Consider the following 16,010-nt stretch of genomic DNA (forward strand, 5'->3'; position numbering starts at 1 on the left):
GATTTATTGTTTTTCTTTTTCTTGCAAGCACATAGGGCCCACCAACTTTATTCATGGTCTCCATAAAGAGCATGGGTGAAAAAAAAACCCAGCAAAAAAAAGAACATAAGAGTAGCCATACTCTGGGTCAGACCAATGGTTCATCTAGACCAGTATCATGTTTTTCAAGCAGTGGCCAAGCCAGGTCACAAGTACCAGACAGAAACCCAAATCAAGGCAACACTCCATACTAAAAATCCCAGGGCAAGCAGTTGCTTCCCATGTCTCTCTCAATAGCAGACTATGGACTTTTCCTCCAGGAATTTGTCCAAACCTTTTTTAAACCCACATACACTAACCACTGTTACCACATCCTCTGGGTAAAGAGTTCCAAAGCTTAACTATTCGTTGAGTGAAAACATATTTCCTCCTATTTGTTTTAAAAGAATTTCCATGTAACTTCCTCGAGTGTTCCCTAGTCTTTGTATTTTTGGAACGAGTTAAAAAAAAATCGATTTACTTCTACTCGTTGTACACCACTCAGGATTTTGTAGACCTCAATCATATCTCCCCTTATCCGTCTCTTTTCCAAGCTAAAGAGCCCTAACCTCTTTAGCCTTTCCTCATGCGAGAGGAGTTCCATCCCTTTTATCATTTTGGTTGCTCTTTTTTGAACCTTTTCTGATTCCGCTATATCTTTGAGATACGGCGACCAGAACTGAAAACAATACTCGAGGTGCAGACACACCGTGGAGCGATACAAAAGCATTATAGCATTTTCAGTCTTATTCACCATCCCTTTCCAATAATTCCTAGCATCCAGTTTGCTTTTTTGGCCACCACCGCACACTGAGCAGAAGATTTCAGCGTATTCTCTACAACGACACGTAGATCTTTTGCTTGAGTGTTGAACTCCAAGGTGGACCCTAGCATCAGGCAACTATGAGCCTGCAAATAGGTAGGAAAATGTGGGATACAAATGCAATAAATAAATAAAGAAAATTATTCAGATTATTCTTTCTAATGTGCATCACCTTGAATTTATCCACATTCAATTTCATCTGTCATTTGGATGCCATCTTCAATTTTCTAAAGTCTTCCTACAATATTTTGCAGCCTGCTCGTGTTTTAACAACCTTGAATAGTTTTGTATCATCTGCAAATTTGATCACCTCACTCGTCGTTCCGATTTCCATATCATTTATAAATATGTTAAATAGAACCGGTCCCAGTACAGATCCCTGCGGCACTCCACTGTTCACCCTCCTCCATTGAGAGAAATGACCATTTAACTCTACCCTCTATTTTCTGTCCAATAACCAATTCCTAATCCACACGACAACCTAGAACTGGGGAAGTGATGGTTCTGTGCTATGGACAGGTCTGAGCAGAAAACAATTGTACTGGAATACATCTGCACATTTGCTGGAATGCTAATCTGTACATAAATATTGGCATGGCAAACATTTTTATGCACATAGCAGCATTCCAGCACATGCACAAATATGACCTGATACATGCTGCCCTTAGTGTACAACCTTGTGCTCATGTGTCTGGTGTGTTCTCCCTGATTAGTGCATAGGTATTGCACAGTCCTATTTGCATATAATTTGATTACTGTATTGGCAAGCAAAATCGGCTATTATGTTTGTGTTAAGAAGCCATGCGCAAAGCCATCAGTGCATGACTAGTGCAAGCTTTCTGCATCAGCCTGCCAATGCATTATGAAAAATATTAAAGGCGAATATTCTAGATTCAAGGTGTGCCAAACCCTGTCTCGCATTCTCTGGTCTCTCTCTTCCCTCTATATGACACTTTCTGACCGACCACAGTGAGTTATGGCACAATAGGTAACATAGGTAATGTAATGATGTAGGCAGGACTGTGTGCTAGTCCTCTAGAGATGGATTAGGAGCCCTGGGAATACAATTTCTCAGGCTTTTTACAACATCTAAGTTGTTTTTTCTAAAATGTACCATTCTTGGGATTCTGCATATTATTTATGAAGAAATCTTTGATTTGTGGTTTGATATGATCAAAAGAGAATTTTAATCACATTGCAGTTGGGTTTTGGCATCCCTTGCAGAGCTATAAAACTGCCTTTCTCCCCACTACAGTAAGAGATGAGCTGCTGTAGCATGTCCTGGTATTAGGATAGTGCTTGGCCCGCTCTTCTCCAGACTTCATCTGTGCTCACAGCTTCTTCCTCATTATAGTTTATTGCTTCTGCCTTCAGAGCGTTTAACAGCAGGCACTAGAAGCTCTTTCACAGGATGGCACTTGTCAAAATGTTTCTTTTCTGTTCCAGTAAATGGCTTCCACATCTCTCATCAGCCGCACTCCTTCTGTATCACATACATCCCCTGTTTTTCCCAGGTCCCCCTGGCGCAACCTATATTCAGCTTTGCTTTCTCCTCCAGTATCTCCTTCCTCACAGAAAGGGGGCAAGGGGCATATGAGGAAGAAGGGTGAGGAAACAGCAGATGAACTTATAATGAGGCTGTCTGGGAAAGAAGAGTGGTTGGTAACAGACTCAGGCTGGTGGAGGAACAGGCAGAAACACACAGAAGAAATTTAAGACTAGAAGCACATGGCATTAAGATCTCACATGTTGGTAACAGGAAGCAGGTTTCCTCACTCAGATATAATTTATACATCCTGCTACAAGTACCATAGTATGGAGTAACATCTCCTCCCTGAAACATTTCATTGAAAATTCTTAACAGTGCAAATGATTTCTCAGGCTGCCAGTAAGGCAAATGGTTAAGTCTTTGAATTGTCCACAAAACAGAGACAGCAGGAGTACAAATGTCCCTCCTCTAAACACATTCACACTGCCTTAGCATAGAAGACAAGCAGAATGGGCAACAGGAGCTCAAACTTCCCTCACAAACATACACTCTGTCCTACCAAAGATTTGGGACAACACAAACGTGCTTCATACCACACTCCCCAACATACACTCCCATTCCTATCTCATACAGGTATAGCAGTAGCTTAAACTTCTAGATATACCACCTTTCAATAATATCAGAGCCAGTCACAAGCCGAAAAAGAGGTGCATCCTTAAAATTAAAAAAACAAACAAAACAAAAAACACCATACACAAATACACATAAGTTTGAAAATACCATTTGAAATTGCACAAAGGCAGAAAGTTACAACTGTGTAGATAGAATGACAGAAACAACCATTTAAAACAACTCTAAATGTGGAGAGTGCACTGCTGGAAGAAGTCCATTTTAATTGCATGCATATGAATGGGAATATAAAATAGGGGTGTCAACAGCGGGTTGTTGTAAAAAAAAAAAAAAAGGTGGGAACATGGAAGGGACTTTTGTGTGTGAGATTGACCTATGATAGAAAAATGTGGGGATTTACTTATGGGACCATTTGGTAGGATAAGGATGGATAAAATGTTAAATGTGTATATTTTACATACTGTTTCACGGTAGTTCTATTATTATGTTTCAATTTACTTTTTTCAGGTTTACCTCATTGATTGTAGTTTATTATTGGTTATTTTACTGTTATGCCGTTAACAAAATTGTAAGTTTTATGTTAAACTGTACCTGCTCTACACTGCCTTGGGTGAATCTCTTCATAAAGGCAGTCAATAAATCCCAATAAATAAATAAATACATGTCCTAGAGTATCTCTCTTGGTTATGGGAGAGGAGCTTGCTTTGGGTTTGGGTGCACATATCTTGAAGGCACAAAAATCTTGTTTGATTGCAAAAATATGTCTTGATTCAATGGATTACCGAGAATCCGCCACATTTGATGTTGTGAAGGAACCAGATACATTATCTGCTTCACATGGAGCAGATGTCTGGAGAGTTCAGGGAAAGCAACTAAGCAGGAATTTTTGAATGGATGGGAGCCTTTCATGGGGTCGTTAGCAATGAGGGTAAGAAGTACATTATTGAATAATTTGGTATTATAAGTTGAAGTGGGCACTGAAGGGGGGGGGGGGTTCCTAAAAAAATGTACTGAATAAAAGTGGGTTCCTATCGATGTACAGGCAAATGAGATATGGAGAATCATTTGTTACTGGGTTTCAATAAAGAAAATTTAAACATAAAACAACTCCAGAGGCACCCAGACCCCACTTCTTGACAGTAATCACATACAATGGCCAACAGCTTATTGAAGTCCAAATATGCATGCTGCCCCATCATAGAAGACAGACAGCAAGGAAGAGTGCAAACTTTGCACCTCAACATACACACACGGTCTCAGTTCAGAACAGGCAGCAGCAGTTTAACCTTCCACTCGGGAGGACCACCACAAGCAGCAGACGTGAAAGCTTCCCACACGCACAAATCTCTCTCTATATATCTACATAGATCTGTATCTATCTATACATATCTCATTACACACCAGATACAGCATAGACAGCAGTCCCACAGGTAATAAACAGCACAGGCAGGAACAGTGCAAGCTTTCCACATACTACAGTGCCAACACTGTCTCTCTTCTATGCTTTGAGAGAGCTTTCTTCAGCAAGGCTGAACAGATATGATACCTCAATTTCAATGTCAGTTTGGTTCTTAGTCTCTCCTAACACAGATTCAGGTAAACCTGGAGCACGCAGTTGCTTTCCCAAGTCTGTCTCAATAGCAGACTATGGACATTTCCTCCAGGAATTTGTTCAAACCATTTTAAAACCCAGATACACTAACCGCTGTTACCATATCCTCCAGCAAAGAGTTCCAGAGCTTAACTATTCATTGAGTGAAAAAATATTTCCTCCTATTTGATTTAAAAGTATTTCCATGTAACTTCAAGTGTTCCCTAGTCTTTGTACTTTTGGCTCAAGTAAAAATTCGATTTACTTCTACTTGTTCTACACCACTTAGGATGTTTTAGACCTCAATCATATCTCCCCTCATCCGTCTCTTTTCCAAGTTGAAAAGACCTAACCTCTTTAGCCTTTCCTCATACGAGAGGAGTTCCATCCCTTTTATCATTTTGGCTGCTCTTCTTTGAACCTTTTCTAATTCCGCTATTTCTTTCAGATATGGTGAGCAGAACTGAACACAATACTCAAGGTGCAGAAGCACGATGGAGCGATACAAAGGCATTATAGTATTTTCAGTCTTATTCACCATCCCTTTCCTAATAATTCCTAACATCCAGTTTGCTTTTTTGGCCACAACCGCACACTGAGTAGAAGATTTCAGCGTATTCTCTACACCACCACCTAAATCTTTTGCTTGAACTCCAAGGTGGACCCTAGCATCAGGTAACTATGATTCAGATTATTCTTTCCAATGTGCATCACCTTGCATTTATCCACATTAAATTTCATCTGCCATTTGGATGCCCAGTCTTTCAATTTCCTATGGTCTTCCTGCAATATTTCACAGTCTGCTCGTGTTTTAACAACCTTGAATAGTTTTGTATCATCTGTAAATTTAATCACCTCACTCGTCATTCCGATTTCTATATCATTTATAAATATGTTAAATAGCACCGGTCCCAATACAGATCCCTGCGGCACTCCACTTTTCACCCTTCTCCATTGAGAGAAATGACCATTTAACCCTACCCTCTGTTTTCTGTCCAATAACCAATTCCTAATCCACACCAGAACCTTGTCTCCTATCCCATGACTCTTTCATTTTCTCAGGAGTCTCTCATGAGCAACTTTATTAAAAGCTTTCTGAAATTCTAGATACACTACATCAACCGGCTCACCTTTATCTATATGTTTATTCACGTCTTCAAAGAAATGAAGCAAATTGGAGAGACAAGACCTCCCTTGGCCGAACCCATGCTGATTTTGTCCCATTAAACCATGTTTGTCTATGTATTCAGTAATTTTATTCTTTATAATAGTTTCCACTATTTTGCCTGGCACCGAGGTCAGGCTTACCGGTCTGTAATTTCCTGTATCACCCTCCAAGCCATGATTTCTGAAGAGAAAGTTTTACAATACCTGTATGCTTGGATCCCAGGATTTGCAATCATGATTGATTCCAAGTGAAAGCGGCCATCCCCTAGATATCTGCAGAGAAAACAGAAGAAAAGATCACATGCTTAAGAGGTGAGCAGCACCTTCTCTTTCATGCTCTACTGCTGCATGCTGGGACCCTTCTCACAGCTCTGCCAGCGCTAATACTTATTTTGCTGTTAGGGCATTGTGGTTGGTTATAGTTGACACTCCCTCTGCTGTAAGGGTGCTAGTGGTTTTCTATAGTTCAACACATGCCCTATGCTGTTGGGTACTATGGGCTGGTCATAGTTCTAAGATATATCCAAATCAATGGCTATTCTTGATATCATGCAATATAAAACAAACTGCAATATCCAAGTTTTAATGCTATTTTTGAATAGAGCTCATATCACATGAGTGGCCAACATTGCGGTCATCCTCCACCTTGTTATTTCATTATTGCACCAATTCACATCACATGGGCAATATAAACATATCCCTATGGATTGAAATTCCATGTGTAAAGGGGAAAAGGACAGTGATAGGAGTGTACTACCATCCACCTGGCCAGGATGAACAGACAGATGTAGAAATGTTATCAGAAATTAGGGAGGCTAACAAACTGGGCAACACAATAATAATGGGCGATTTCTTTAATTACCCGATATTGACTGGGTAAATGTACCGTCAGGGCATGCTAGGGAGGTAAAATTCCTTGACGAAATCAAGGACTGCTTCATGGAGCAGCTGGTACAGGATCCAACAAGCGAAGGAAAAATTCTAGACCTAGTCCTTAGTGGAGCGCATGATCTGGCGCAGGAGGTAATGGTGCTGTGGCTGCTTGGTAACAGTGATCATAACATGATCAGATTTCATATCGGCTTTGGAGTAAGTACACACAGGAAATCCAATACGTTAGTGTTTAACTTTCAAAAAGACTATGATAAAATGAGAACGGTAAAAAAAAAAACCTTAGAGGAGCAGCTGCAAAGGTCAAAAATTTACATCAGGCTTGGATGCTGTTCAAAAATACCATCCTGGAAGCCCAGGCCAAATATATTCCATGTATTAAAAAAGGAGGAAGGAAGACCATACGACAGCCGACATGGTTAAAAAGTGAAGTGAAGGAAGCTATTAGAGTTAAAAGAAAATCCTTCAGATAATGGAAGAAGGAACCGACTGAAAATAATAAGAAACAGCATAAGGAATGGCAAGTCAAATGCAAAGAACTGATAAGGAAGGCAAAGAGAGACTTTGAAAAAAAGATTAAACTGGAGGCAAAAACACGTAGTAAAAACTTTATTAGGTAAATTAAAAGCAAGAAGCTGGCAAAAGAATCGGTTGGACTGCTAGATGACCGAGGGGTAAAAGAGGCAATCATGGAAGACAAAGCCATAGCGGAGAGATTAAATGAATTCTTTGCTTCGGTCTTCACTGAGGAAGATTTGGGAGAGATACTGGTGCCAGAAATGGTATTTAAAGCTGACGAGTCAGAGAAACTGAATGAAAGCTCTATAAACCTGGAGGATGTAATGGTGCAATTTGACAAATTAAAGAGTAGCAAATCTCCTGGACCAGATGAAATTCATCCCTGAGTACTGACAGAATTGAAAAATGAACTTGCGGAACTATTGTTAGTAATATGTAATTTATCTTTAAAATCAAGCATGGTTCCGGAAGATTGGAGGGTGGTCAATGTAATGTTGATTTTTAAAAAAGGTTCCAGAGGTGATCCGGGAAATTATAGACCGGTGAGCCTGACGTCAATGCTGGGCAAAATGGTAGAGACTATTATAAAGAACAAACTTACTGAGCATATTCAAAAGCATGGATTAATTAGGCAAAGCCAACAGGGATTTAGTGAAAGGAAATCTCGCCTTACCAATCTATTATATTCGAACATGTGGATAAAGGTGAGCCGGTCGATATTGTGTGTCTGGATTTTCAAAAGGTGTTTGACAAAGTACCTCATGAAAGACTCCAGAGGAAATTGGAGAGTCATGGGATAGGAGGTAATGTTCTGTTGTGGATTAAAAACTGGTTAAAAGATAGAAAACAGAGAGTAGGGTTAAATGGTCAGTATTCTCAGTGGAGAAGGGTAGATAGTGGGGTTCCCCAGGGGTCTGTGCTGGGACCGCTGCTTTTTAACATATTTATAAACAATCTAGAGATGGGAGTAACTAGTGAGGTAATTAAATTTCCTGATGCCACAAAGTTATTCAAAGTTGTTAAATCATAAGAGGATTGTGAAAAATTACAAGAGGACCTTACGAGACTGGAAGACTGGGTATCTAAATGGCAGATGATATTTAATGTGAGCAAGTACAAAGTGATGCATGTGGGAAAGAGGAACCCGAATTATAGTTATGTAATGCAAGGTTCCATATTAGGAGTCACCGACCGGGAAAGGGATCTAAGCTTCAACGTTGATGATACTTTGAAACCCTATGCTCAGTGGGCGGCGGCCGCTAAGAAAGCAAATAGAATGTTAGGTATTATTAGGAAAGGAATGGAAAACAAAAATGAAGACGTTATAATGCCTTTGTATCACTCCATGGTGCCACAGCTCCTCGAATATTGTGTTCAATTCTGGTTGCCGCATCTCAAAAAAGATAAAGTGGCATTAGAAAAGGTATAGAGAAGGGTGACGAAAAGCTTGGAGAAAAGATGGCCGAGGGGAGATATGATAGAGGTCTATAAAATAATGAGTGGTGTGAACGGGTAGACATGAATCGCTTGTATACTCTTTCCAAAAATACTAGGACTAGGGAGCATGCAATGAAGCTAGAAAGTAGTAAATTTAAAATGAAAGGAAGATGGGCTCCACCTTAACCAGGGTGGAACCAGGCAGCTGGCATATCAATGTGTAAAAAAAAAAAAAGAGACAGAGCACCTTTTAAACTAGACCTCATGGGGAAAGCCAGTGGTTGCTCAAGAGTTCATGGCCTGGAATGAGGTATCTTTGAAGAATATCCTCAAACAGGGAAGTTAGGGCATCTTGATAGTGAGGTTGCAATAAAGGCCACAATAGACTAGGTACCTTTACATAAAGAGCAAAGTATATGGAGTCAAATAATTTTGTGCACAAGAGTGGTATTTGATGTTGATCATATGTGATAGTTTTTTGGTGGTCAAATAGTAAATAAGATGATAGCAAAAGCTAGAAGGATGCTTGAGTGCATAGAAAAGAATGGCCAATCGGATGGATAGCCTCTCTGTACAAAATTCTGGTGAGCTCCTGCCCCTATGAACGAGCAGCTATGCTTTTTGCAGATAACCCTGTTTTTCAGCCCCTAGTTACTTCTATCAATATTTATGCAAATGAGGTCCCAAAATGAGTCTATGCACATGGATCTACAAGCACAACAGGAGCACTGTGTGCAATTCTGGAAATCCCACCTTCAAAAAATATAAACCAAATGGAGTTGGTGAAGAGAGCAGCTACTAAAATGATCCACAACCTTCGTCATAAAGCGTATGGGGACAAACATAAAACAATTTAAAAATGTATACTTTCGAGAAGAGACAATACTGTGGAGACGTGGTAGATACATTTAAATATCTCCAAGGTGTAAATACAAAGGGGGCAGACCTCTTTCAATAGAAGAGAGGCCCTGGAATGAGGAGTCAAAGGATAAAGGTGAAGGGGATAGACTCAGAAGCAATCTAAGGAATCAAGTCTTTACAGAAAGGGTGGCGGATGTATGGAACAGCCTCCCAGTGGAGGTGGTGAAGATGAGAGCAATATCTGAATTCAAGAAAGCACGGGATGGTTGAAGGGAATGGATTGTAGAATCAGAGCATTTGATTTGAATGGGCAGATGGGACAAGCCCTTTTATCTTTTGCTGCCATCATTTTCTCTGTTTCTAGGAGTTAGGTACCTAGATTCCTGGGTTGGAAAACTCTTAAGCACAGCAGCTACATAAATCGTTATTGTAAAACAAGGTATATACATATACACACAGATGCCTGTTAAGCATGCACATACATACACATCTGCTCAACACACAAAACAAGCACATAGAAGACGAGAAGGAAATGACAGATAAAACAAAGAAAGAAGATGAAATACAGAACCAAAGAGAGAGCCAGAGAAAGAGAATGAAAAGTCGCATATAAAGAGACAGAGTCCAGAAAAAGTAGGAACAACAGAAAGATAAGAAATTAAAATCATAGAAAATTCAGGGATATAGAGGCTTGATATCTTTTACAAGAAACACTGACCCCATGGAGCTAAAAATAGTAGCAGAGGCTAACAGGAAAGCTGGCTTCCTGCTCTAAGGGAGTCGTTGGTAGACTCTCAATTTTAATGTGTGCTGTAAGTCTGATTTAGGGGCGTCTGCCTCCCTCTAAAACGGTGATGATGTGACATTAGGCTGTTATTTTAACCAAGGCAGATTTATCACCACCATCCTTTTAACTCATCCTGTAGGGAGGGGCACACTGTGTAAAATCTAAATGGATGTTGCCTGACCCCAGTGCATAATGTGTAACCACAGGCGTCTGGAGGAAACCTCAGCCAGGAGCTGGAAAGGAACTCACTAACTCTTAAAAGGGGTAGAAAAAAAAGAGACTCTGAAGGCAAGACCCTGGGCATTAAAACCCCTTCCATCAACAACTCAGTTTAAGGAATTTGGGGGTGGGGGTGTCTCACAGGGTAGTGAGTCAAGCACATTAAAATTCATAGAAATAAGACCATTAATTTCTACAACAGACAAAGAGGATGCCTATCATCTTTATTTCCCTTCCTCTGCCATATGGGGAAACCTGTACCACTTGTGCTTCCCCCAGCAAGTATCAGCAGCATCTGGACTGCCTCTGCCCTTAACCTGCCAGTCACTTTGGCCTATTATCTGTAATTGATTCTGGATTTCCAGAAGACATTTTATAAAATACCTCATGAGAGACTCCTCAGGGAATAAAGTAGTTATAGAATAGAAGGCAATGTCATATTGCAGGTTGGGAAATGGAGGTGGACTAAATGGTCAGCTTATCCTGTAGAGAGAAGGGGATAACGAAATGCTGCCAAGGACCTGTCATGGGTGGGACCAGTGTTGAAGGTTTACACAAATGATCTGAAAAGCGATCATGATAGTCAAATTTCCAGATGATACAAAATTATTCAGCATTGTTAAAATTCATTCCACTTAGACCTAAGTGGTTTACAGTTTCATTTTACAGGTACTGGATCTGTCCCTAATGGGCTCACAATCTAAGTAGTACATTGTGTTACTGTTGTACCTGAGGCAACAGAGGACTTAGGGGGTCTTTTACTAAGGGGCGCTGGCATTTTTACTGTGCGCTAAAAATAGGCACACGCTAAACGCTAGAGATGCCAATGCATTCCTATGGGCGTCTTTAGCATTTAGCGTGTGCCTATTTTTAGCGCGCACTAAAAACGCCAGTGCCCCTTTAGTAAAAGACCTCTTAAGTGACTTACCCAGGGTCACAAGGAACTGCAGAGGGAATGGAACCTGGTTCCCCAGGACCTCAACTCACTGCTGGCCATCAGGCAGCAGCAGGAATTGAACCCAGTTCCCCAGCCTGCTACACTAACCATAAGGCCACTCCTCCACTCCAAACTGTAAACAACTAGAAAAAAAGGACCTAGTCAACCTAAGGGACTAAGCATTTAATAGTTAAAAAAAACAAAACTCTCCCCCCCCCCCCCTCCTCCACTGTTCCCTCTAAATTGAGCAGGAATCCTTCACCTACAGTCCTGCCTGTTACTATCACATTTTCAATAATGAAGGATGGGCAAGTTCTGCAGGACTCCAGGGAACCTGCCTGTCTCTAGCCATTGAAAATACAATATTGAAACACCACCTCCCTCCCACTGTTAGCAATGCAGTTGGAGGACTCCTGCTCAGCTTAGAGGGTACAGTGTCCACAACAACAATAGTGAAGGTAATTTTATAACATGGCACCTAGGCTGAGAAAGCACATAGTAAAATGGACACAACACATGCATCTAAGACAACATATATATAGGAACTGGGTTTGATTCCCACTGCAGGCACAGGCAGCTCCTTGTGACTCTGGGCAAGTCACTTAACCCTCCATTGCCCCAGGTACAAATAAGTACCTGTATATAATATGTAAGCCGCATTGAACCTGCTATGAGTGGGAAAGCGCGGGGTACAAATGTAAGAAAATAAAAAATTATTAAATACTCTCCCTGAAAGCTCCTAGGGAAAAATAACAGATTGTGTATATATTTGTGCTGGTAGAAATCAGTGCACGTATTTGTATTTTACAAAATACACACATCGATCACATCCCTCCTCCACCCATTCCCCATCCCAGAACACACATATCACATAAAAAGTAGGCACTATGGGGCCCTTATACTAAAGTGTGTTAGGTAGTTAATGCGTAAATTAGTGCATAGTAACTGTTAAAGCGCAAACACAGTAACCGTTTCCGCACTGGTTTAGCAGTTAGTGCACAAAAATTTATGCATTAAGAGCATTTTGTATTAGGGGGGTGGTAACGAGGTGTGGCATGGGAGGAGAAGAGGTGCTGGGTACATCTGCGCTAATTGCGATCAGAGTACAATCCTCTCGATCCTTCCTAAATTTACATTATCCAGATTGCAGTGCCCTGAAGTACAAATCTAACTAGACATCCAACTTCTCCTTCAAAGGCACACAACTGTGGAATGCACTGCCTAGAACCCTAAAATCAACCCAGAACTATCTAAATTTCAGGAAACTATTGAAGACCACCATGTTCAAGAAGCCAAACCTTACAGACTCAACCTAATGTACTTCCACCTGTTTTTCAGCATAATCAATGGATTTTTCTACTATCTTTTGTTATCAGTTGTTTTAAATGATACCAATATGCTAATAACCTACTACTACAATGTTTAATTATACTCTCTGAACCGTAGTCTACCCTGTGGTTTTGTGTAAGCCACATTGAGCCTGCAACTGGTAGGAAAATGTGGGGTATAAATGTATTAAATAAATAAATAATGTACATTTTAAAAAGGAGAGCTATAAAAGGACTTGCAGGGAACGCCCTCTTATTTGCCACATTAAATTTGCACTTACTGAATGTTCACTTTTTGCATCAAGGTGAAGTAATTGTAAAATCTAACACACTTTAGTGAAAGGGCCCCTATGTTTTCTCTGTACCTGCCTGTGTGTCTACACAGAGGTCATTTTGTAAATGCCTATTTGAATGTGTAAAACACTGTTATACATGCTCAAATTTGCTTATGAAATTACTCCCTGCTGGCTTCCACATTAGGCATCATCACCTAGGAACAGAATTTTAGGAATCACTGTTGACAATATGTTGAAATCTTCATTTTAGTGTGCAGTAGTAAAAAAAGCAACAGAATGTTAGGAATTATTAGGAAAAGAATGGAGAATATCAAAGCCTCTGTACTGACCCATGGTGTGAGTGTGCACAGTTTTGGACACCCCAATCTCAAATAAGATATTGCAGAACTAGAAAAGATAGAGAAATAGAGTTCAAAATGATACAGGGAATGGGATGGCTAAACAGATTAGGTTTCCTCAGGCTGGAGAAGAGGTGACTAGGAGTGAACTGGAACAGGCAAATAGGGAACAACTGTCTACTCCTTTTAAGTAGAGAGCACTCCACAAAACTTAACAGAAAGTATATTTTAAAATATATTGATTTCTCTCAAATTTGTTGCTAGAAGATTGTGTCAATGCATCTTACACAGCTGAATTTGAATGGGGATTGGACAAGTACCTGGAAGAAAAGTCCACCGTGATGGAGTGTGTAGAATAAATCCAGTTTCCCTTAAGTATTCTCCCTCACAGGGTAACATTAAGAGAGACAAGATCTATGCTGCTTAGTCAGGAGGGGCACGGTCCAGCCAGAGGGAAGTAAAAACTCAGAGCAGGAACAAGACAGAGGCCCAGAGCAGGAAGGAACAGCCCTTCAAGATAGACAAAGAATCAGAAGAATGGCTAAGGTAGGAAAGTTCTCAGTTGAACACCGTGAAATGCTGACCTCGTGGCCTGACAGGAGACAAGCTTTTCCTGGTTAGTTTAATGCTAAACTTTAATTTAATAATCCTGTGAATGCAGTGTCTAAACTGTACCCTGGCAGGAACCACTCCTTTTCTACTGGGAACCGAATAGCAAGATGATTATGGTTACTCCTATGTTACCAGGCCTGCAATGGGAACAGTCCTTGGTGTATAATTGATGCCCAACCCAATAAAAATATTTTGTTCTACTTTACACTGTGGCTTAGCTGTGTCTGTGGAGGATCTCTGCACCTTACATCTTCTCACAGCCATAAAAAAAACCATTCTATTCTAAGACTTATATTCTGCCTACTTCTACAATAGATTCAAGGCAGAGTACAACCAGATAGACTTCTACAAAAGGAGATAAACATTTTTCAAACATAAACAACACAGAATACAGACATTCACTTATTTACCCAAACAGGAAACAAATACATCTTCAGTGATTTACAGAACAGAAGATAGGAATAAATTTGCTTAATTTGTTAAGGAATTTTGTTCCAAATTTTTGCACCTTGGAAACAAAAAGAATATTCTATTCATGACTTAGAACGTACATTCTTCAGAGGATAAAAGTTGTCCTAAAATGAGAAAATGCATGACTGAATGGAAAATTCAGTATCTGAATAAGGCCATTTGGATATAATCCATGTAGGGATTTAAGACTCAAGTAACAATTTTGAATTTAATTTGTTGTTCCATGGGCAATCAATATAGACTTTTTAATAAAGGGAAAGGCTCTTTCATATTTACCTACCCAAAAATTAATCTGGCAGAGGTATTTTGTATCACTTGTAACTTATAACATAATTTAGACAAAATACCGCTATAGAGGGAATTACAATAATCTAATTGTGGTAATAAAATTGAAAAGGCTATAATTCTAACATTTTCAGAACTCAGAGATGATTGTACAGCTAAGTAGACTTGGGAAAGTCCCCAATTATCCATGGCAGTGAACAGCAAGAAATGGATCTACTCTTGGGGATCTGCAGGTACTTAATAGTGACTTAGAATGGTCACTTTCAGAGACAGGATGCTGGCATAGCACATTTTATATTATGTTATTTTGTAATTGATCTTCCAGGATCTCTCTCACTTTTTTTTTTGTGCTAATTATGGTGGATACTCCTGCCTCTGCCTCTCTCTGTACCTATGGCTGTTCCTCATGGCTCTCTATGGTACTCAGCTCATTACCTATTAATCTCCTGCATCTCTCTCTTTCTCTGGTACTCAGCCTGTTACAATGTGGTAGATTCAAATGGCTCTGCCTCTCTGTGGTGCTCTGTCTATATGATTGATCTTCTTCAATCTCTATTTCTGGTACTCCACATGTTACATGTGGTTAATTCTCCTGGTGCTGTCTCCAGTACTCATCCTGTGACTAGTCACAAATCCTTCACTTTCTCCCTCATTCAGCCCACCAAAGCATACAATCTTTCCAAAACCAACCAGGGTTAGTTTCTTTGTTCACCATTCAGTTTATTTCTTTCATTTTTAATTCACAATATTCACACTACATTAAGCATTTCCATTACCTAAAATAATTAGGTAATGGAAAAGGAGCTGACTTTCTAATTTGCTGTCCTTAAATAAAATGAATGCCACTATGATGCTGAGCCCAAGCCATTTTTCATCCTCAATTATGCTCCTGCCAGTCCATCTATTATCTCTTTCAATGTACAACTCAACTACCTGTGCCGGAAAGAGAATATTCTCCTGTTCACAAGCATGCTCAAACTCTCTAGGATCACAGGATTCATCCTAAATGAAAAGATTCCTTTAAAGAACAGAAATGCAAGTTTGTTATCTAGCATAAGTAGAAATCTGGTTTTAGGAGATAACTATTGAACTAAATTAATAACATCTGTGACTAGCTTTCAAGAGTTATCTTTCCTTAATGAGATCAGTGAAAATCCAAAGAATCAAAATAGTTTAAAAAAAAAACCAAGAAAACAGATGTCACAGAAAAATAATGGAGCCTATTTTCCAGAATGTAGATCCCTATGTTGATATAAGACAAGTTTCATGTCCGGTGACTCTTGACCACCCCATTTCCTAGAATTTGGTGTG

At 39.8% G+C, this 16,010-nt stretch overlaps 1 protein-coding gene across 3 annotated transcripts in view; it reads right to left on the bottom strand.

Moving 5' to 3' along the window:
* Positions 1 to 16,010, bottom strand: part of DPH1 (diphthamide biosynthesis 1) — a 193,694-nt gene that overhangs the window by 45,827 nt on the left and 131,857 nt on the right. For all 3 annotated transcript variants that reach the window (XM_030185759.1, XM_030185760.1, XM_030185761.1), the window contains one exon: positions 5,923 to 5,991. In XM_030185759.1, coding sequence (XP_030041619.1) covers positions 5,923 to 5,991 — 69 coding nt within the window. The remainder of the gene's footprint in view (positions 1 to 5,922; positions 5,992 to 16,010) is intronic.

The sequence above is a fragment of the Microcaecilia unicolor genome, chromosome 13 (genome assembly GCF_901765095.1).
Source record: "Microcaecilia unicolor chromosome 13, aMicUni1.1, whole genome shotgun sequence".
Taxonomy (NCBI): domain Eukaryota; kingdom Metazoa; phylum Chordata; class Amphibia; order Gymnophiona; family Siphonopidae; genus Microcaecilia; species Microcaecilia unicolor.